General features: G+C 41.4%; 2 protein-coding genes across 3 annotated transcripts in view; both read left to right on the forward strand.

Moving 5' to 3' along the window:
• Positions 1–22,819, forward strand: part of mlip (muscular LMNA-interacting protein) — a 217,067-nt gene that overhangs the window by 93,972 nt on the left and 100,276 nt on the right. The window lies entirely within an intron of this gene.
• Positions 15,467–22,819, forward strand: part of fam83b (family with sequence similarity 83 member B) — a 32,780-nt gene continuing 25,427 nt past the window's right edge. Inside the window, exons 1-2 of one of the 2 annotated variants that reach the window (XM_079855529.1) lie at positions 15,467–15,573; positions 20,676–21,168. In XM_079855529.1, the coding sequence (XP_079711655.1) occupies positions 20,722–21,168 (447 nt within the window). In that variant the 5' untranslated portion in view covers positions 15,467–15,573; positions 20,676–20,721. Of the gene's footprint in view, positions 15,653–20,675; positions 21,169–22,819 lie in introns of both variants that reach the window. The other variant, XM_079855530.1, reaches the window with a different exon arrangement.

The following is a 22,819-nucleotide window of genomic DNA, read 5'->3' on the forward strand; positions in this document are numbered from 1 at the left end:
ACAGGAAAAGCAGATGACCAAGGTGGAGCTGAGGACCCGGAAGAAGCCAGCAGAGCCAGTGAAGATCTGGCGGAGCTGTTGACCATAGAGGAGGAGAAAGATGGAGAAACCATGGACCCAGCAGATGAGGAGGGATTTTCCAGGTCATAACCAATGAGCGAGGATCGGCTTTTGTGAAACGGCTTTTTGCTATGTCGAGAGATGGATAGCCTCCGTGGCTGTGATGAAGGTGGGGAATCCACTAAGCTGCCATTACAGAGTCACAAAATGTCCCTTGAAGACCATATATGTGTCAAACTCCGGTCCTTGGCCCTCCAGTCCTGCAGAGTTTAGCTCCAACCAGCTCCAAAACACCTGCCTGGAAGTTTCTAGTAATCCTGAAGACCTTGATTAGCTGGATCAGGTGTGTTTGATTTGGGTTGAAGCTGAGTTTGATACCCCTGATCTAGGGGAAACAGGGATCTGAGATGTTAAATTAATCCAGCGTGATAAAACCCAAATTTCCTGTTGTGTGTTCCTAACCATGATTTCACTCCTGAGGTCTCTACTTCTCCACCGGTCCAGCCCGACTCTCTGATTCCTACCAATTCCCTGATCCTTCTTCCTCTACTGGTTCTGTCCTGTCTCCTAGCTCTGAATCCTCCACCTGTCCCGTCCGATTCCCAAGATCCACCTCCTTCACTGGTTCTGCCCATTTCTTCCTCCTCTAGATCCATTCAGTTCCCTGGCTCCAACATGGACTTCCATGTCTTTTGCTCCACCGGGGTCCTCCATGCCTCTCGCTCAATTAATGTTATCATTCCCACTGGCTCCATCTCGGTCCTCCGACTCAGGGGTGCGTTTCCCAAAAGCATCGTTAGCCAACTATGGTCGCAAGTTCAGTCGTTATCAGCATAGTTCAACTAGTCTGTGTTTCCCGAAACAGATCTCGACCTGTGGTTAGAAGCAGAGTTTCTTGTTTGCATGACATGTGGACTCAATAAATCCTTATCTTGAGCAAAATAAGCAAGCTGACATTCAGTACAATCTATACCTTTTATTTAGAATACATACAAATGTCATTTACATCTTTTAGTTTGTCAAGAGATTTAACGCACCGTTTTTGAAGAGTGCACATGTATGTACGTGCAGAAAAACGAGAACTGAGAAAAATTATCATTAGTCCTCAGATGTCATTTCCGTAATTTATAGCAAAACATCTAGCATTAATTCGATCTCAAACAGATTCATTAAAAATAGTTACTTCTCCAGCACCTGCGTGACATCATTAACCAACGTGGTTGAACAACAAATTTGTGACAATAGAGTTTCGGGAAACAGTCGTCACTCGCTAGTTGATTTCTTCATCAATGCATCGTACTATGGTAGTTAACTAATCAAGCTTTTCCCTCAACACTGTAACGTGCTGCTTTATCAAGGTTCCGTGAAAAAGTTTCAGCTTTTATTTTCCTCTTACGCCCTGAAAAAGATATCACAGGTTCATCAAGTTGAAATTATCCATCCTCTATCACTTTTAGTCAGCTCTGACGAAACTCCTCTGAGCGTATTTATATAAGTGACTAGCAGCCTTGTCACCTGACCTGAATACAGCGCGCAGATTTGATACGCTGATTCGCTACGCGCTGAACGGACTTATCGGCTTGTGTTCACAAACAACAAGGGTGCTTTTCGGGTTCTGCTGTAAAACATGAACTTGCGATGCCTTGACAGTGGACAATACCGTTTTTTTGTGACAAAAAGTGTTTAGAATTTAGAACGTGCTATATGTGGAGAATAACACACAGCAGTCAGTTCATTTTTTATTTTTAGATGTCGCGTTTATCAGTTTTTGCAAATGAACTCTTCATATGTAGACCTGTTTTTTTTTTTTTTTTTCGTGTGTGTTGTCCATTCTTGTCTATGTAAGGTGTGGTTTTATTGGTGTTCCTGGTAAACCACCTATGATCCCAGTGTTCCAAGTGTTTGTTTTCATTTAATAAAAATAAATTGCTTGCGATTAGATCCATGCTTAATCTCTCTTTGCCTGAATCGACCATGACATGATCCATAACCCGGTCGTTACCTGGATGTCAGCAATGAAGGTAGGTCATGGAGATGTGGATGCTGCTCCGCAGGGATTTCTTGATTTGCATGCGTTAACTGTGATGTCTTCCAAAAAAGGCATAATCTAGTCAGAGACCAAAAGGGCTATCTGTGCACACAGGTAAAATCACTCACAAGGCAGCTCTGACAAGCATCTATCACATGTGTTTCCGTCTGTGTGCGAGTGTGTTTCTGCACAGTATGTGTGTGTGCATGCAGAGAGAGAGAGAGAGAGAGAGAGAGCAGGAGAGAATAGATAAAAGGTAATTTAGTGTGAAAAACAAGGACATTTTTTAGAACCTGGATTATAAAGTTTTTCGAACTATAAAATAGTTTGTTGTTTAATTTTCTAGCTGAATGAACATTGAATTTGGTGTGAATGCTGAATACAATCATAGCAGACAGAGAAATGGAAGTTAAAAGCTTTGTTTCGTAAGGTTACACACTGCTTATTTAAAAGTGCCGTAGTTGAAGAAACACCCATGCGTTTGTTTCAGAAGATGCTTTCATCCGAAGCAACTTACAGATCTATAAATACATATCCATACAAATCATGACATATCATTTATACTCATCATGTAAGTCAATATGAAAAGATCTTCACAACAGATGCAAAGAAGTTAGTGCTGTGTAGCACTGAGTGTGCATTAGGTTATTAACAGGGTGGGTGTTTGTACTTTCAATTTATTTCTGTGTTCTAAGGATTGTTCATCACATGGCATAGCATGGCATTTGTCATTTTAAATTGAATTAAATAATTGGTGGCAATTAACCACATTGTAAAACAAAATGCTACACAACAACTTCATTGCATCTGTTATTAGAATTAATAAAATGGTAAGACTTTAGAATAATGGCACGTCATTAATAAGTTACTATGCAGAAAGTAATGCAGGACTAATGAGTAGTACTACATTAACACTACAAATAATACTATTAAAGCTGCAGTGGGCAAGTCTGGCAGATTGAGGGGACTTAGCCAAAATTTTTAATGTTTACAACTCTCATGCCCCTCCCCCACTACCAGCGAGCACCCTCCCATCGAGTTCGTACTCGTCAGTGCGTGTGCACCAGATTTTCTCTTCAGCATCGAAGCATCATTTTCTTTTCCTTGGTTGTTTTGGACCTCCTAGCTCTGGTTGTTAACCGAGGAATTGGAAGCTTGTTAGTAGATTTTCTCCCCGCCATCACGCTTCGTACAATCCAACACACCTGCGAACTTCAGGCGTGTACATGTGATATTGTAACATGCGCAAGAGGGGAGGGGGGGATCTGTGACGTGTGCACGAACTGTGATTGACAGTCAGATCTCACACAGCCCTGCGCTGATTGGACCAAAAGGACCGGGAGCAGTGGATTTTTGCAAAACAAATAACAGGCTCCTGGTGGAGGTAGAAGCACTTTTTTTTTTTCAAAACCGGCTGATTTATGTTGTTCTGTCGGAGCATAGTGTCGGTTTCAGTGAATATGATAAAAAAAATCTTGCCGACGGCAGCTTTAACTAATATGGAAACAAGCTTAAGGTGCTCTAAGCAATGTTGGGTGACGCCACTTCTTGTTGACGTTCAAAGTATTGTCAAACAAAATTGGAGGCTAGCTCGACCCTTCCTCCTCCTCATCCCGTCCCCCCACCCCCCAATATGAATGTCAGCCCTGCATATGTCATGAACCAGGGTTAATCTCTCTCTATCCCTTCATTCTATCCCTCACTCCCTTCATTCCTACCACTTTCCCCCAGCTGATCATCATCACCTGTTTTCTCTTCAGTCTAATTTTGCCTGCTACTTCTCGTTACCGTTCTTCCTGCTTCTTTGCCTGATTATTGTTGATTTGTCAAGGCTCGTTACCTCTGCCGTTGTGTTTCACCAGCCAAGTTATCGACTTTTGTGTTTACCAGTTCTGTGTCCGCCTGACGGCAGACTACTTTTGTTCCCTTTTCTGTTAAACTTTGTTTCTGTACCTAACTTCGCTCTTGGGTCCTCTGTTTATCCTGACAGAATAATCTGGCCATCATGGACCCAGCGAAGGAAGAACCCTTTCGTGCAGCGGTCAAGGTACAGGGAGCCATGATGGACAGACATGAAGAGGAATTATCTGCTGCCAGACATGGAGAGCCTGGCTGCGCAGGTGACTGACTTATCCAAGCAGTTTCACCACTTTCGCCTGGACCTGCCATCTTCCCAGAGGATTCAGAATTCTCCCGAACCCAGGATCAACAACCCACCATGTGAACCCACTGAATGTCTTCCTAACGCAATGTGAAGTTGTGTTTTCCCTTCAGCCCACCACTTCCGGACGGCGCGTGAGTGGGGAACGGCCATCTGGGATTCGCAGACAGACTGCTACGATCAATACGTGCTGTTTAAAGAGGAGATGATCAAGGTGTTCGATCGATTTGTTTATGGTCGCGAAGCCTCACGTCTACTTGCTGTGCTGCGTCAGGGGAAGCGATCCATTGCTGACTTCACCATAGAATTCCGCACTCTGGTTACCACATGCGGTTGGAATGAACCTGCCCTGGTGGCACGCTTCCTGGAAGGGCTGAATGCGGACCTCAAGGATGAGATCTATGCTCGCGAGCCCATCTGGACCAGCTGATTTAGTTGGCTATTCGCCTAGATATAGAACTGCGCCGTCGCGCTTGGTGTATGATGACCGAGCAACAAGCTGCCACACCCAATGCTACTTCTCCTCCAATGGGCGGTCTGGAGCCGGAGCCTATGCAGGGGGTATCCGCATCTCTGCTGCTGAACGTCATCGACTCTGTCTCTATTGCGGCTCCGCAAGTCACTTCGTCTCGACCTGCCAACTAAGAGCCAGGGCTCACCAGTAGACAGTGGATTACTGGCGAGCGCTATTGCCTTTTCCCCATGCCGAAGACTCGCACCACCTTTTCTGCCATCCTCCGCTGGCCCGGTTCCACAACCTCTTGCATGGCCCTCATGAATTCATGAGCTGAGGGAAGTTTCGTTGATGAAACATGGGCGCTCAAACAGGGCATTCCCTTAGTTGATCTGGAGGATCCTACCATGGTCTTTGCCCTTGATGGCAGTGTTCTCTCTAAGGTCCGTCGAACCACCATCCCGATGACTATCACCATCTCGGACAACCATCAAGAGACTATTTCTTTTTTAATTTTTCAATCACCTTTTACTCCTGTTGTTTTGGGTCATCCTTGGTTAGCGCAGCATAACCCACAGATTAACTGGGCAAAGGGAACTATCCTTTCTTGGAATTTGTCTTGTCATGTTGAATGATAAGTATCTGCTGTCCCTGCCGTTTCCTCTCTTTCTGTGTTTCAGTAGGAACCTGGTCATTTGTCAGGAGTGCCTGAGGAGTACCACGATCTGCGAGCGGTGTTCAGTCATTCCCGGGCCAACTTCTCTCCCTCCTCATCGACCTTATGACTGCAGTATTGATCTCCTCCCAGGTACCACTCCACCTCGCGGAAGGTTATATTCCTTGTCGGCGCGAGAAATATCTCACTGACTCTCTCGCTGCCGGTACCATTGTCTCGTCCTCCTCTCCCGCCAGGGCGGGGTTCTTCTTTGTGAAAAAGAAAGGCTTTCTTTGTGTCCCTGCATTGATTATCGAGGGCTGAACGATATAACTGTCAAAAACCAGTATCCTTTACCACTTATGTCATCAGCCTTCGAGATCTTGCAGGGAGCAAAGATTTTCACAAAGTTGGATCTCCGCAACGCATATCATTTAGTATGCATAAAGGAGGGAGATGAGTGGAAAACAGTGTTTAACACACCTCTAGGGCACTTTGAATAGCAGATTTTACCGTTCGGGCTCGTCAACGCTCCTGCCGTCTTCCAGGCTCTTGTAAATGACATTTTGAGAGACATGCTTAATATTTTTGTTTTCATTTACCTGGATGACATACTTATTTTCTCCCCCTCTCTCTTAGTGCTCGTTCAGCGAGTACTTCAGCACCTCTTAGAGAATCGTCTTTTTGTTAAAGCGGAGAAATGTATGTTCCATGCCACGTCTGTTACGTTCCTTGGTTCGGTCGTGTCGGCGGAAGGGATCAGTATGGACCCCGAGCCGTCACGGATTGGCCAGTTCCCGAATCACGAGTAGCGCTCCAATGATTTTTGGGGTTTGCCAATTCTTATCGCCGCTTTATCAGAAACTTCAGCCAGGTAGCCACCCCCCTGACAGCGCTCACTTCGGTCAAGTCTTCGTTTTCAAGTCTTCAAGACTTCGGTCGTTTTGCTTGGTCCGAAGTGACCCGGACCGCTTTTGAGCGCCTCAAGACTCTATTCACCACCGCACCAATTTTAATCACTCCTGACACCAAGAGACAATTCATCGTCAAAGTGGACGCTTCGTATATAGTCGTGGGGGGCGGAGCTTTCGCAGCGCTCTCCTCTCAACGATAAGGTTCATCCATCCCCTTTCTTTTCTCATCGGCTCTCACCCACGGAACGCAATTATGACGTGGGGAACTGTGAACTTCTGGCTATCCGTTTAGCCTTGGGGGAGTGGCGTCAGTGGTTGGAGGGGGTGACCGTTCCGTTCATAGTTTGGAATGACCATAGAAACCTTGAGTATATTCGCTCAGCTAAAAGGCTGAATGCTCGACAGACTCGCTGAGCACTTTTCTTTGGTCGTTTCAAGTTCACCATTTCCTACAGGCCCGGTTCTAAAGATGTTAAACCAAAAGGGCAAAGGGTCCCAAGAGGGCCAGACTGGCGGTGTGCGACCCTGTAAAACCTTGCACCCCTCAGCCCCCTCTTGTGTTGCCAGCCGGCAGCTGGGTGCGGTTCGAGGATCTGGTCAAACTGGTGCCTTCTCACGCACCTCCCTGCCGACCCGTGGAGACAGGTAAGTGTTGCACTGCACACACAGATCCCACTTCGGGTCGCCCCCGGGCCTTCAGAGCTGGGTCCCTGTCCTCCACATCACTCCCCCACCCCAGGTACGTCTGTGGTTCCCCTGGTCCCCTGGCCCAGTTCATAGAAGCTTAAAATGCTCCCAACCGGTCCAGCTGGCTCCTCCGTACCAGCAGACTCAGCTAACGATTCAGTTTGGCCGCCGTCCGCCCAGTCAGCGCTATTGAGTGAATGTGCCCCTGGCAGGTGCGCGGACAACGCAGTCCTACTGGCGAAGGATGCGATTGAGCCGGTTCCTCCAGCTGATATGAAGACCGGCTTCTCTAGCCCGTACTTCATGGTACCCAAGAAAGCTATGCCTGTGTTTTTGCGTTCAAGGGTTTGAAGTCAGTACAAAGTCCTACCCTTTGAGTGCTCCACAGCCAGTTGGGTCTTCGGGTCAACTGGGAAAAGAGTAAACTCGCCCACGGGCTGAGGATCTCTTTTTTCGGTATGGAGATGGACTCGATCCAACAGGTTTCTCAAGAGGAACGTGTCCGGTCGGTGCTATACAGATGTGAGAAAGGGTTCCACTGAAACTTTTCAGAGGCTCCTGGGGCATATGGCAGACGCAGCCGCAATAGAACGGCTTCCTCCATATGAAGACCGCTTCAGCACTGGTTTCATGGCCGAGTCCCGAGGTGGCTGTGGCAGAGTGGCACGCTCCGTGTGACAATCACCCCGGCCTGCATCCAAACTCTCAGCCCGTGATCAGACCTTTTGTTTCTCTGGGCCAGCCGCCCCTAAATCAACTGTCCACCAACACCGGCTGAGGGGCCACGTACAACGGGCATGCAGTAACGGAGGTCTGGGCTGGCCTCCGACTGCATTGGCATCAACTGCCTTGAGTTGCTAGCAGTACACCTTGCTTTGACATGCAGCAAAAGGCCGCTGCTCAGCAAGCATATACTGGTTTGTACAGACAACACTGCGACCGTTGTGCTACACTTCCCTCGCATGTCGCAACTCGCCCGCCACCTCCTCCTATGGAGTCAGAAGCTTCTGAGGCCACTTCATTCCACTTAATTTTCCAGCCTGCTCAATCGTGCCGCCGATGAGGCCCCATGACAGCCTGTGGCCCAGGGTGTTCTGGGACCACTTCAGGGGCCACACAGTTACATCTGTTTGCCTCTCTGGACTCAACCTGTTGCCAGTTGTTTACTCCCTGACCAAGCAAAGAACCCTCAGCACGGAGACACTGGCACACAGCTGGCCCTGGGGCTTACGCAAAGATGCATTTCCCCAGTGAGCATTCTTGCACAACACTGTGCTAAGTCAGGAAGGAGAAGGAGCTCGTCTTCCTAGTTGCCCCTTAATGGCCCAACTGGACCTAGTTCCCCCGAACTTATGCTCCTCTCAACAGCCACTTCCTGACCCATTCCTCTGAGACATATCAGGGATGGGGCACCGTTGGCACCCACGCCAGACCTCGGGAAACTCCATGTCTCGATGCGGAGGTTCAGGTATCTACCTCAAAATGATCGTAGATACCATCACTTGATCGTCAGGTTCCTGAGGGGAGCAAGGAGACTGAATCCGCCTTGCCCCCCCTCTATACCTTCTTGGTACTTATCTCTGGTGCTACTGCACTCAGAGACCTCCCCTTGAGTCACTGCAGTTCTCCTGCTTGCTTGTCTCTATCAAGAAGGTAGGGGACCTGCACGCATTTTCGGTCGATGAATCTTGGCTGGAATTCGGGCCGGCCAACTCTCACGATATCCTGAGACCCCAGCCTGGATGTGTGCCCAAGGTTCCTACCTCTCCCTTAAAACGGGACAAGGTGGTGAGCCTGCAAGCGCTGCCCCAGCCCTGGCTTTTCTCTGTCCCTTCCGCTACTTTCGGTTATAACAGGACAGAATGCAAAGCCTCAGTACCTAAGACTAGCTCTTGTCTGTTACGGAGACCAGCAGAAGGGAAGGCTGTTTCCAAGCTGAGGCTGGAAGTGTAGCTCCTTCCTGGGCATTGACACAGGGTGCCTCACTGACAGATGTTTTTAGAGCTGCAGGCTAGGTGACACCGGCACATTCGCTAGAAAAATAGCCTATGTGTCGAGCCGGTTGCTTTCCGTGGGCTCCCTTCACATGAAGCCAGTTTCACTGTACCTAATAAGGAACTATTTTAGTCCTAAATTTGATATTACTTACTGATTAGTTAAGCTTGTTTCTATATTACAGTTTTTCTCGATTGCTTAAACACTATAACCAGGCTTTTGAACTAAAATTTCTAAACCATAACGCCATTTATCAAATGCACACCCATTTCACTAAACTATTAACACTATTCCCTGTTTTGACACATGAGTCAGATTTGTTGAACTGTCACTGCAAAACTCTACACACAAATCCCTTCATTTCTCATTGCTTAGACCATGTTGTCATTTAGAAAGCACTAGCATTCAAAATTGTTCACTCAAGTCAGCACAGCTTCAGCTCAGTTAGCACACAGTTACCCAAGTGGAAACACTAAGAGTCAAAATTTAACACACATAAATCAGAACCGTCAATAGATATATAAAAGGGCCCAAATCAGTTTATTGCGTTTTGGAACAATGGATCCAGAAAGACATGAAGGAAGAGGGATAAGAATGAGGAGGAAGAAGGGCAAGGGCAAGAAGACAAGCAGTCTCAGATGAAATTCAAGCCACTCTAGTTGCCCATGTCTTTATCAATGGTATGACTATGAGGGAGGCTGGGCTACGAGTAAGGCCAAATTTGAGTCGCTTTACTGTCGCCTCGAGAAACTTCAGGGAGGTGTGGTGGCAAACAAAATTATATCACTGAATAAGAGACAAACATTTCCAATAGTCTTTGATGAGGTGTATTTTCTTGCAAGAAAAGGCCAGCAGTCGTACAGTCACACAGAGTGACACAGAGTGTGACAGTGAAGGGAGGGCTTCCTTTCTCCTTTATAGTCTTGACTCCCAGAATGTTATCTTTCTAGGTATTTCAACCATATGTGGAACATTCTTAGACGTGTCCATCATATTGTATCCTTGAGTGGAGGCCCTCCTGTTACGTCCCAACACTCTTTACCATTCCAATACAATTTGAATTCCATATTAGAATATGGTTTGTGTGTGCTCTTTTACTGTCATATGTTGGTCACACACATCTTACTGTAAGTAAATATTACAGTATTTCACAATTGCTAAAACACTAAACCCCATTCTCTGAACCCAATGCTCAGTGGCCTAAACCCATTTGTCGATTCAGTCACTCTGTAGGAAAAACCTTAAACAAGTTCAGGTAGTTAAGACACTGTTTGCAAATCTCATCCACTCTTTTTGCAAAACTCTAAACACATTCTCACTCACTAAAACACATTTTGCACTGTGTTGCAAAATGGTAAATACATGTGGCAAAAGTTAAACACAACTACAACACCGCTGTCATCGTTTACACACAACAACTCAAAATTGTTCACACTTGTTTCTAATGATGTGATCAAATCAGTTGTCTAGAATATAAGCCAGTTCAGAGCACACAGGGGGCCCAGGTACGTTGAATGTTGATTCCAACAATGGATGGAAACAGTGTGAGAGGCAGAGGAGGAAGAGTTCGTGTAAGAGGTGGTGGACGAGGAGAGTACAACCCAAAGAGTACAACCCAATTTGAGCAGATTCTCTGTGGCCACCATAATCAGGACATTCAGAGAAGAAAACAGGTAAATGTATTGTTTTTCTAATTTGTGCGACTGAAAGTTTACTGTATACATTTGATACAGTACATCAGTTTGTCAGGGGACTGGGGAAAAAAGAAAAAAAGATTTACAATACATTTTACATATGAATGTGATGTCCATTATATTGTTACTGTATGTATACATTTGTAAGAGCATTTTCCCTTTTGTAGAATTGCAAGACTACCAAATAAGGGTGGAAGGACTCCTTTGTTCTCCCATTAGCAAGAGGCTCTCATTGACTTTGATTTTGCAATTGCACAATATTTTGTGTAATACGCTTTTCATTTAGAGTTGTCTTTCTTCTTTGGGCTTATTTTATTTTTATACTGAAAATACAGACATTCAATACTGTATTACTTGTACAGTATGCAATATATTTGCTGTACTGAGTTGTGAATTATTTACTTTTATTTATGGCAAAATTATTTTCTATATGCAATAAACATTTTTTTCTCTGTAACTACATGCCCTGGACGCTGTGTTCTCAATTTTTTGATGTAGTGTCTAATGAATGCTGATGAGTGTTTATATATTGACTGGCTGTGTTTATGTTTTGAAAGCATAGTTTGATTTTGAGCACAGATCAAATGGTTTTGAGGCAAGTGTTTGATTTTGCCAGAAGAGTCAGGGGTTTTGTGAATGTAGTTTAAAGACTGGGTTTTGTGTTTAAAGTTTTGAGAATATGGGTGAAGGTTTCAAGAAATGTGTCTTAGCAATTGTGAAATACTGTAAAAAAAAAATTTGAGGAGAGAGTATAAAAAAATAAAATAAAAAAAAAAGAGTAAAACAGGAAAAAAAAAAGTTTTTGTTTTGTGTTTGTTTTCTGTGTATGAATAAAAATGTGCCAATGTATCCACTGGTTGTGTCTTTTGTGTTCATCATGTGAAAAGGTTTGTGATGGGGGAACCACAAGCAACATAACTTACCAGTTTTGGAAATGTTGTTTTGAATTTATTGCACCAGTGTGTTAGACTATGTTGTAGTGTGTGTGGTTTTGAGGGCTTGTGTGTCCTGTCTGAGGGCAAAGTTTGGTTTTTCAGCAAGAGTGAATGGTTTTGAGTGTAGAGCTTCATTTTGACCTGAAAATAGGATGTTTGGGGAATTGGGTGAGACGTTATGGATTTGTGTTTATAGTTTTGAGAATATGAGGCATAGTTTCAAGAAATGTGTTTAAGCAATCGAGAAAAACTGTAGTTAATAGTAGTAGCTGAAGTGTTAATGTAATACTACTCATTAGTCCTGTATTACTTCCTGCATAGTTACTTATTAATTATGGACCATTATTCTAAAGTGTTAACAATGAAATTTAAAGTCATACTAGAAGTCTAATACATTTTAATGTCATATTCTCACATACCTTTGCACACATAGCAGTTCACTTTCTACCTAGACAAATTATAACGCTGGAGAACTGCACATAAATATTTCAAGATGAACAGAATCACAATTGAACCCTTGTGCAACACACAGCAGTACAACTGATATTATGACTCTTACACAACTCAACATTGTGCATTATGACATAATTTTCATGACATTTTCATTCCAAAATCTCATTACTTTCCCTTTTTTTTTTTTTTTTTTAAATCATGTGATTTAATGAATTTGGAAACCTCGATTGTCCTTTAGGGCCATAGAAACGCAGATAAACACTCCACAAACATTGAAATAATCACATATAGTCAGATGAGTAAGATTGTGTTCCGTCATCCACACTATTGAAGGATTGCTTGCTGGAACAAGCCGATGCATCTCAGGTGACGTATATTACAGTGTGGGCTGCTTGCATTAAGATTTTCCCTTTCGGATAGCATTACTCGAGTGTGATGCAGTTACCTCAAGGGACAGAAACCTGTTGTGAATGTGTAAATGTGCCTAATGTGGCCTGTAAGACTGCACCTGCTTCTGAGATCCTCAAGCCATGGCGGAACAATGCAGCCAAATGATATGCCTCGTACACTTAAAAAGCCCTCTGGTGTGTTTGTGACATAGACAAGACTTACCTGTGTTTGTGTGTGTGTATGTGTGTGTGTGTGTGTGTGTGTGTGTGCGTGCACATGTTTTTCTATCCCAGTGGGGACTTAAACCTGAATGCACACAGACGCATGGGGACTCGTGTCACTGTGAACCTAAATTGAGGTACACAAGCTTATAAATCATACAGAATTATTATTTTTTGAACATGCAGAAAGTTTTGTGTGATGGGTAGGTTTAGGGGTAGGGGTAGTGTAAAGGGACAGAATATACATTTTGGACATAAAAACCATATGGAGAGTCCCCACAAAGATAGTGATTGTGTGTGTGTGTGTGTGTGTGTGTGTGTGTGTGTGTGTGTGTGTGTGTGTGTGTGTGTGTGTGTGTGTGTGTGTGTGTGTGTGTGTGTGTGTGTGTGTATGTGTGTGGTGGAGGTAATAACAGGGTTTTTCCCAATTATGTAGAAACCAGTCTGGCATGTCTCAAAGACAGCTGACATTTGCTGCCGAATTTAAGGTTTTTACAGCGCCTGGTCACATGTCCGACCAGTTAATTACACCGATTTGTGTTTCACAAGGCTTAAATACACATGCACTAATAACACATGCATTTGACAGATTGACAGTTTTTTTTATATATATATATATATATATATATATATATATATATATATATATATATATATATATATATATATATATATATATATATATAAAAAAAACAGGATAAAAATATGTTGTTTCACTGTGGTCTCTGTATTGCATTGTTTGTATTCTGGTCTTTTCTCTGGTGTCACATTTGATTCTTACAGCACCCTGATCCCTCAAGACAAAGCAATTATTATTTTTTTCACGGCACCAGAAGCACCTTCAAGTTAAAACACTGAATAGCAGAACATGAAACACTTCTGTGTCTTACATCGAGAACAGAACATGAAAACCATTCAGTTATTTTCTTCAGAAATGTTCTCAAACTTAATTCTCAATCCTACAAGTGAATCATCACAATGACAAGGATGGTGAAATGTTACAAAAGAGCCTGTATGGAGTTAAACCGACGAAACCACCCACATGAAAACTCCCTTTGTTTTTCTACATGAAGACTTGAAGTTGAGATATGATCATTTATGGCAAGCACATACGTCCCAGAAGCTTTCTGACAGCCTCCTTGATCTTTGGAGGTCTTTTATAAAAGTCGGCAATTCACAGAACATAAACAGCATAATCAAAACATGCTTTTAAAAAATAAATGAGTAACACTTTAGAATACTGTTCCTTCATTAATGAATAACTACACAGGAACAAATGAGTAATGCATTAGTAACACTCTAGTAACTACTATTAACTAACAATAAACTCTGATTAACGAATTAGTAAGTAATAGCGCTCAGTCGGATGTGGTAGTTCACTATTAGCTAATCAATAACTACTATTTTTCATACCTCACTGAAGACTATAAGAACTATACAGGTTAATAAATATTTATAATGCACAATGTTTAATATAAGATAATGGTAGCCCATTAGTAATGAATCAAGTGAACTAATAATTTGGATCAGTATCTAAAGTGAAAAACATGATAACAACCTAATATTGACTGAAGTCACTGTAAGCTTTTAAGGCTTTTGCAGCCCGGTCTCACCCCAAAACGTCACATACTGACGCGTCTTGACCATACGGCAACATACGACGAAAAGGGTACCCCTAAAACGTCCATATGAGACGAAGACATAAGCGCACCAGCAGCGCCTCTTAGCGGTACCCTAACGCATACCTAAACCTACCCATAACCCGAATCGTCTCATATGGACGTTTTAGGGGTACCCTTTTCGTCGTATGTTGCCGTTTGGTCAAGACGCATCAGTATGTGACGTTTGGGGGTGAGACTGTGTTGGCTTTTGTAAGGTTTTGGATAGTAATGAATCAAGTGTTACTACATCTTTCTAAAGGAACTACTAATTATTTGGATCAGTCTCTAAAGTGAAGATCATGGGAACACACTAGTAATGACTAAAGTGTTACCAAATCCATTGGAAGGAATTTCTATTCAAAATCTTATAAAAATCTCAAAAGCTTACAATGACTTCAGTCAATATTAGGTAGTTATCATGTTTTTCACTTTAGAATACTGATCCAAATAATTAGTAGTTCCTTTAGAATGATGTAGTAATACTTGAGTCATTACTAGTGGGTTACCATTACCTTTTATTATAAATTATGCATTATTCATGTTAATTATGAACCTGTAGATAGTAGTTCTCTGGGAGGTATGAAAAAAATAGTAGTTATTGTTTAGCTAATAGTGAACTACTACATTCATCCGAGAGCTATTACTTACTAATTCGTTAATCAGAGTTTCTTGTTAGTTAATAGTAGTTACTAGAATGTTAATAATTCGTTACTCGTTTGTTCCTGTGTAATTATTCATTAATGAAAGAACAGTATTCTAAAGTGTTACCAATAAATGGATTGATTCATAAAACGGTTTCCTCTCAGCAAGACGCCAACATTGAGTGCTTTATCTTCCTGTACCCACTGTGAAGCACTTGATTTAGTGCAACAAGAAGGAAGGCATTGAAACATTGTACATGTCACATTTACAAAACATCTCACGCTGTCAGTGAGAAGAAGATAGAGTCTGTCAGAAATAGAAACTGTCAGCCTTATCTGAGTGAACTATGAACTGAAAGGATAGAGACACGGGAGGAAAGATAGAGGGGAAGAGGTGTGTCCTCGGTATGTCAGACAGGTTTACTGCCTCTGGCCAGTGAGACGCTCTTATTATTTGCATGTGAAAACTTGAGTCCCCACCCTTCACCAGGTTCTCAGCACTTCGCGTGTTAAAACACATTCAGGGTTTTTTTCGAATGCTTTGGCTTGTTACATACCTCATCTGCACTGGAACAACACAGGATAAGAATGCTAAGAGACCCCGCATAATGATTTCCTCTTGAGTAAGTAACTTTTTACAAATGGCATAGGCTTGAATGTCATCCTCAAGTGTTCATGAAGTAGATGCTGAATATTTTGGAGGTAGGTTGCAGACAGGTTACTTTGCTATGTATCTGCTTGTATTGTTTTTGCATATTGAAAGAAACGCTTCAGTACTTAAGCACAATGCATGACGCTATTACAGACTAGTTCTGAAAAGGTATAGGATTAACTAAGGGTTCTCACAGACAAACAATCTTTTCTAAACATGGATTTTATTTGTAGTTTTATCTTGGAATGCGCTGATGTCTTATTTTTTAATTTTTTTCATTGCAAACTAGTTCAATAGTCAACAAGAAAAATAATATAAATTACCTATTGAAAATGATTTGCAAAGAGATGTAAAAGAAAGAAAAGAAAAACAAAAAACAAGGGGGGAGGGGGCAAAAATGAATAAAAGCATATTATGAAGTGCTGATGTCGTATGGTCTCTTAGACGAACAAATCTTAGAAAAGTTGCCTGAAATCTCTCAATTTTTTTTACATTTATTATTCTTGTTTTGAATGAAGTTAGTGAAATTGTGCTTTTGCAAGTGAATGAACTTTTAAGATCTTTTGATTATAAATATGCCTGTATGCGTATAAAAATGTGAAATTGCATTTGAACGCAATCACGTATACTTGACATAAGACTTCATTGCATCTGTTGTTAAAATGGATGAAATTTAAAGTCGAACTTTACTGTCACTATTACATGCTATTGCACACAGATCAGTTCACTTTCTAGACAAATTATAATACTGTAGAACTGTATATTTCAATATAGAAAAGAATCGCAACCCTTTTGATTGTAACAGCCAATATAATGACTCTCTTCCACACAACTCTCATAAACTGCATTGCAGAGGTGGACGAAGTACACAACTTCCTTACTTGAGTGAAAGTACAGATACTACTGGTCAAATATTACTCCGTTACAAGTAAAAGCTGTAAAGACCAATTTTTACTTAAGTAAAAGCACAGAAGTACTTGTTTTTAAAAGTACTTAAGTATCAAAAGTAAATGTCAATGCATTGTTTTATTATTGTTGCATTGTTGTGTGTAATACTTACAGTACCTTATGCCTCTGAATCTATGCCTGCCTTCCCTCATATCAATATCACATTTATTTCCAGTTGTGGGATTGAATGTGAGATTGAATAAGTCACTCAATAACGTCCACAATGGTTTCGGACACCCAAATGGCCGTTCCCTCAAATAGTGCCATATTTAAAGTTTTTTGGCTTTTAGTATGAATATGTTAACCTTACTGTTATCTATAAGCTAGTTTGCTCCAAAACAATGACCAAATTTGCATTTAGAAGACCAAACCCAACGTTGAAAATGAAAATCAGGTTGATGTCAGAATCCAATGCCGGATTGACATTAATCTCCAACGCTGGACAGACGTTGTATTGTGGTTGAAAACGAAAATCGGGTTGAAGTCAGAAACCAACATCAGTCGGTTTCTGACGTCAATCCGACTTTCATTTCCAACCAAAATCATCCCCTGACTGACATTACTTTCTACTCAAGGACCTTGACAGAATTATAGTGGAGTAAAAAGTACGATATTTGTCTTTCAAATGTAGTGAAGTTAAAGCAAAAAGTTTCCAGAAAAAATAATACTCAAGTAAAGTACAGATACTCAAAAAGTGTTCTTAAGTACAGTACTCAAGTAAATGTACTTTGTTACTGTCCACCTCTGCTGCATTGAACCATTATTTTCATTTTCATAAAAATGTGCCTGTAATCTCTCAAAATGAATTGTTTAGTGAAACTAAACTAACTTTTTCAAGTTATATATAAATATACAATTACAATATAATTCTACACCAGTGAAGATAATATTATTGCAGTAACAAGTTTCTCTCACAGAAACTTATTTAACACCCTGCATTTAGTTTTGGTTGACTAAACCTGCCGTTGTTATTTAGTCAGCATATTAATCAGAGCAGGTGGGGCTCAGATCGACTCCAAGCATTGAGCACCCACCCTATGTGATTGCTTTAGGCCTGTGGAGATCTCAGCACCTGCTGATCAAGTCAAGTCAAGTTGAATGAATTAATTATGCCTGATGGGATGAATTTGAAATATGATTAACACTGACGGATTCTGGGAAATAACATTTAATGGCATTAAGGTTTTCTAGTGTATGGTTTTCTGAATGCATGTTACAGTTTTGTTCACCTGTCCCTAATTGGTACAGTCATTCTTAAAAATAAAGGTTCTTTAATGGCATTGATGGCGTTCCATCAAGAACCTTTAACATCCATGGAAACTTTCCATTGCGCAAAAGCTTCTTTATAGGGAAAATAAGAAAAGAAAATGAAAATGAAACAGAAAAACACTAATATAACGTGACAGACAGTTTCCAAATGAATGATCTGGTTGTTTCTGAATAACTCTTAGTCACTATTAGTTAAGTAGGTTATTTTTTACTCCACAATATTCTATGAAATCCTTAATGTTGGCTAATACCACATCAAAGGTCTATTGACTTGCGCATTAACAGTTTCATTAACAGTCTTAATTTGTTTCTTTGAAGGTGAAGTACATCATTTCTATGCCACTAGATTTTTAAAAAAGCCTCATACGAACTGTAAATATATCATTATATTATAGTAGATGTTTTGCAAGTTTTTTTTAGTGACCGACTCTTAAAAGCGTGAAATGGACTACAGTCACTATAGTGAATTAAGGGTTTGGTGGTACTGGAAAATCATCTTTGTCATAACATAATTCTCCTGCAGCTCCCAAGTAATTATCAATGTCAAATGCAGTTAATGGGATTGTTTCTGAGTGTCAATGAGCAAAAAGCACCAGTTGAGCAACCATTGAGATATAACCATTGAGATACAGCCATTGAGCGATAACTTTAGGCCTACTCTAGACCTCCTTAGTGGGCAACATTTAAAGATTTGTAACTATCTACGAACTGTCCTGCACCCAGCAAACAGAACTTACTGAGTTGGAAATTAAGGTTCTTGTTGTCTGAGAAGCCTTGACTCAGTTACAAAGCAGTGTGATGCAATAACATTGACAATTTCTCACATTTTCAGTCGAAGAAATGTTAATTACAGAGCAGCTTTCTCATTACAGGAACAGTGAGTCACTCAGTTTCATCATCAGCAGAACATGTTACACCTGGAGACTTTACTCACTGCTGTTACTCAGTGTTTTATCTTTAAATGTGGACTCATTAAAAAAAATTTTTAGACATAATTAACAGAATAGTTCCTGACGAAAATGTTCTACTTTCTATTGCAACTTGGTATCACGTGGTTTAGGGTAGGGAGGATTTTACTGGACAAAAAAAAAAAAAAAAAAGAGGAAATGGCCTATGATATTAGGGCCACATTTACAGTTTATGATTCAAGTGACCCAATTCAGATTTTTTAGATCGGACCATGTAAGCAGGAAAAAAGCACATGAATTCAGCAAATCTCAGATTGGTTTCAGTCCTCATTCATATGTGGAAATAAATCTGATATGAATTGGATACGTGCATTTGCATCTGCCATGTAAGCAGACAGATCGGAAAGTCGTACGTTATTGAAAAAGCACACATTTTTACTTCCTTTTCAGCCTAAGCTTTTCTGGGTCAGTCCGTCTACCTTGGGTTGTTTCATCATGTATGGATTGTAAATGCAGATATCTATGGAAGCTTGTTTCTGCCACAGAATAAAACATTTTTAAAGATAATTGCGACTTTGTATCTCACAACTGCATGTTTACATCTTAGGATTCTGACTTTATTTCTCAGAACTGGGAGACATAAAGTCAGAATTGCAAGATATAAACTTGCAATTGCGAATTATAATGTCCAATTCTAAGGAAAAAAATACGGACTTTTTTTCGTCAGAATTGCGAGTTTATATCTCACGTTTTCCTGACTTTAAAACACGCAATTGCAACTTTATATGACGCAATTCTGAATTCTGAGATGTAAACTCGCAACTGTGAGAAAAATAGTCAGAAAAAGTCACAATTACCTTTTTTATTTTTTATTCTGTGGCAGAAACAAGGATATGGGTCACTTTTAAAAGATATAGTCAATAGATATAGAATCAAGACCTGCAGTGTAAATGCGTCCCATGTCTTTAAAGGCACATCATATAAACAGCTCACAAGTGTGACGGTATTGATGTGTGGGATCCATCATTTCACACCAAATAAGTGAGGAGAAAAAATATGTTCAAACAAGCAGTCCCTGCAAGGAAACAAACCATGAATGCCACAGAGGTGGGACAAGTGGCAGGACCTCAATCTCAAAGCTACAGTATATATTGGGTTGTATGAAAAAACTTGTCTACAAGCCAGTGATGAATGTCCTTCGAGGGTCTAATTGGAGGCATTTGAACAAAGAGTGGTGCAGTGATGATATTTGTTTATTAGACCAAACCGTACGTTTGCATCACCCTGGTTCCCTTGACACTTAATAGCATTTTTCCATTGGCTTTTGGATTATAGCAGAAAACAAGCTCCGTGACCAACAAAAGTTTATGATTCTCACTCAAGGCTTCCGACAACTCTTTCAGCCTTTATTTAAAAATTCTAGAAAGTTTGAGTTTGAACAGGCATTTCACCAAATCCTCTTTTAACCCAAAACCCGTTGACGATGTAACCGGAAGTCAAGTCACCTTTATTTATATAGCGCTTTTTACAATTCAGATTGTTTCAAAGCAGCTTTACAGAAATAACAGGAAAATAATGCAACAAAGTTTGTTTCCAGAAGAAAATAGCATCATAGCCCAGCTTAAGTAAGTTCAGTGATGGTTAATTTTTGTTGTAGAAAATTAATTAATTTAGGAAGTGCTAAAATGCATCTCGTTTCTGGCTTTTGTCCTACAAAAGTATGTTATCCCCAAAGCACTCTGTAAGTGGCTGAAACCAAAAACCTAATAATGTGCAAAGCTTGTAAAACCAGGCCTTAATAGCAAAGATGAAAAAGCTAGAAAAAAGCTCCAATTTATATTGCAACAAAATATCGATGCAAGATGCAATTATACATGCCCTAGATGATTTGTTATATTATTGATGTACAGAATTGTCCCAGATGAACATGATGTGTGTTGTTTCTTAGGTGGCGAAGGCTGTGCGGCGTTTGAGGGATCCAAATCAACACCGTGATGGAATCCGAATTTTCACTGCTGTCCTCCTCAAAGGGAGAGTTCAAGGCAGAAGATTTCATACAGCCGCATTACAAGGAAGCGTATCGGTTAGCCATCGACTGCCTAGTCAAAGAGGGAGAAGTTTCTTATCAAAATTTCATCAAAAAGGAAGGCATTTGCAGTTTCCTCTCAGAGGAGGAAATCAAGCATATTACACAGAGCGCGGTACAGCCGCCCACAAGCAACCACTCAGAAGAAGTGGACTGTCCGCAGACCGACACGTCCTCCACGGGCACATACTGGCCCACACACTCAGACACTGACCCGCCAAACCTGGAGTTAGGCTGGCCAGAAGTCCCGCACCGAAGGCTTGAGACCAGCATTGACCTGCTCTTCCACCCGCCGAGGCAGAACAGCCCCACTATCAAGGAAGTGATCCGCAAACAAATACAGGATGCCAGGCAGGTAATGTTGATAAAACAGCATGCTGAAAAGGGTGTAAATAAACGCCTCTTTAAAACCAGTCCTTCAGATCATGTGCTTTTGAGCTGCACTCAGAGTTAAGAAACACATAAGCAGGCATGGGACCCTTTTATCGATCTAAGCGCATGGTTTAAAGCGCACAAGTGCACTTAAGGTGATGATACTCAGGGCAACTTTTTGAGCAATGTTGCTGAGCAATGTTGCCGTCAACGGGCAACCAGATGAGACACAGGGACCATGACCGATCTAAATTATCCAGATAGAAATTTATTGCCCATTTTCAATGGGAAAGTGCACAAGAAACAATTGCTCGGCAAGATTGCCCAGCAACATTGCTCAAAAATTTGCCCTGTGTATCATCACCTTTAGGGCGTCCAAATCCAATTTTGCTAGTTTAACAACGGGAAAAATGGTCGGCGCTCCCGGCGCATGGTCTAAAAAGGTCGTCTCTATTCTCTTAATGAGTAATGGGTGTGTTTTGAGCTTTACGTGCAATAAACCAATCAGAGTCTCGTCTCATCTCCCATTCCCTTTAAAAGCCACTATTTACATGACAGAATTTGCAAGCGGAAAGACTGAACGCTTCTCTAGCGAGGAAACGGATCTGCTCGTGCGCAAGGTAAAAGCAAGCAGACCATCTACGGGACAAGCCGGATTCCACCATATCTTTATGTATTAGTATTGTCACTTTACGTTAGAAAATCGATTGCACAATCGATCAGACCAACCAACACAAGTTTCGAAAACGAAAATGGGGAATCGATTTTAACAGCCTTCTCTCAGAGCGCGTTCAGCTCGTCACGTTACGCCCGCAGCGAACGCGCGTCACACAGCAACTGCAGGCTCTGACAAACACACATAACAGCAAATTATACTTCTGCATAATGTCTCTTTTTACTACAAAAGTGTGAATTCTGCTGGTATTCAGACTCATGCATACAGATACAGATTCGGTCTACAATCACCTACGTAGGCGAAATTTGTTTGACATTTCTAATGGTAAACACAGCCATGTTGAAGCCTGCAGTAATGTTGTTCATTGATGTATGGCAATATTGTTTTTCGAGAATGTTGCACTCCTGTTTGTCATTGTGCACGAAACTTCACGCCAATAAATCATCAGAAATATTGCTGACTTGTGCGCATCTCAAGCGCAGCGAGCCCTCTTTAAGTTCGTCCTAATGCCTGTTAGTTGTCCGTGGATTTGCCTATATTTGGCGTTTAAAATGGAAATGTCTTTAGACATGGAAAATCGATTTTACAATCGATTCAATGAACACTTATGTCTCAAAAATCTAACTTTTTTTCACAAAAGTGACAGCCCTATTATGTACACAATAATAATCTTTTACATTTTAATCCTGTATGTGTTGTGGACCCGCCTATAGGCGCACATTACTAATGCGCTCTTTAAATAACAAAAAAAAAAAAAAATTGGCTCAGTCTATTTCAGTTTCTCATAATAGCAACACTCCAACAATGCGCCTGAACACACACTCGTTCTCAGACCAGCAGCCCATGGGTGCACAGACAGGCACAAATGCATTTGCTATTTAAACAACGTGGTACAGGACGTGAAAATGATAACTGCGTCAGGCTGAAACTAGCAGAAAACACTTGCGTCGCGCGTATG

The sequence above is a fragment of the Squalius cephalus genome, assembly GCF_949319135.1.
Source record: "Squalius cephalus genome assembly, chromosome: 21".
NCBI lineage: Eukaryota > Metazoa > Chordata > Actinopteri > Cypriniformes > Leuciscidae > Squalius > Squalius cephalus.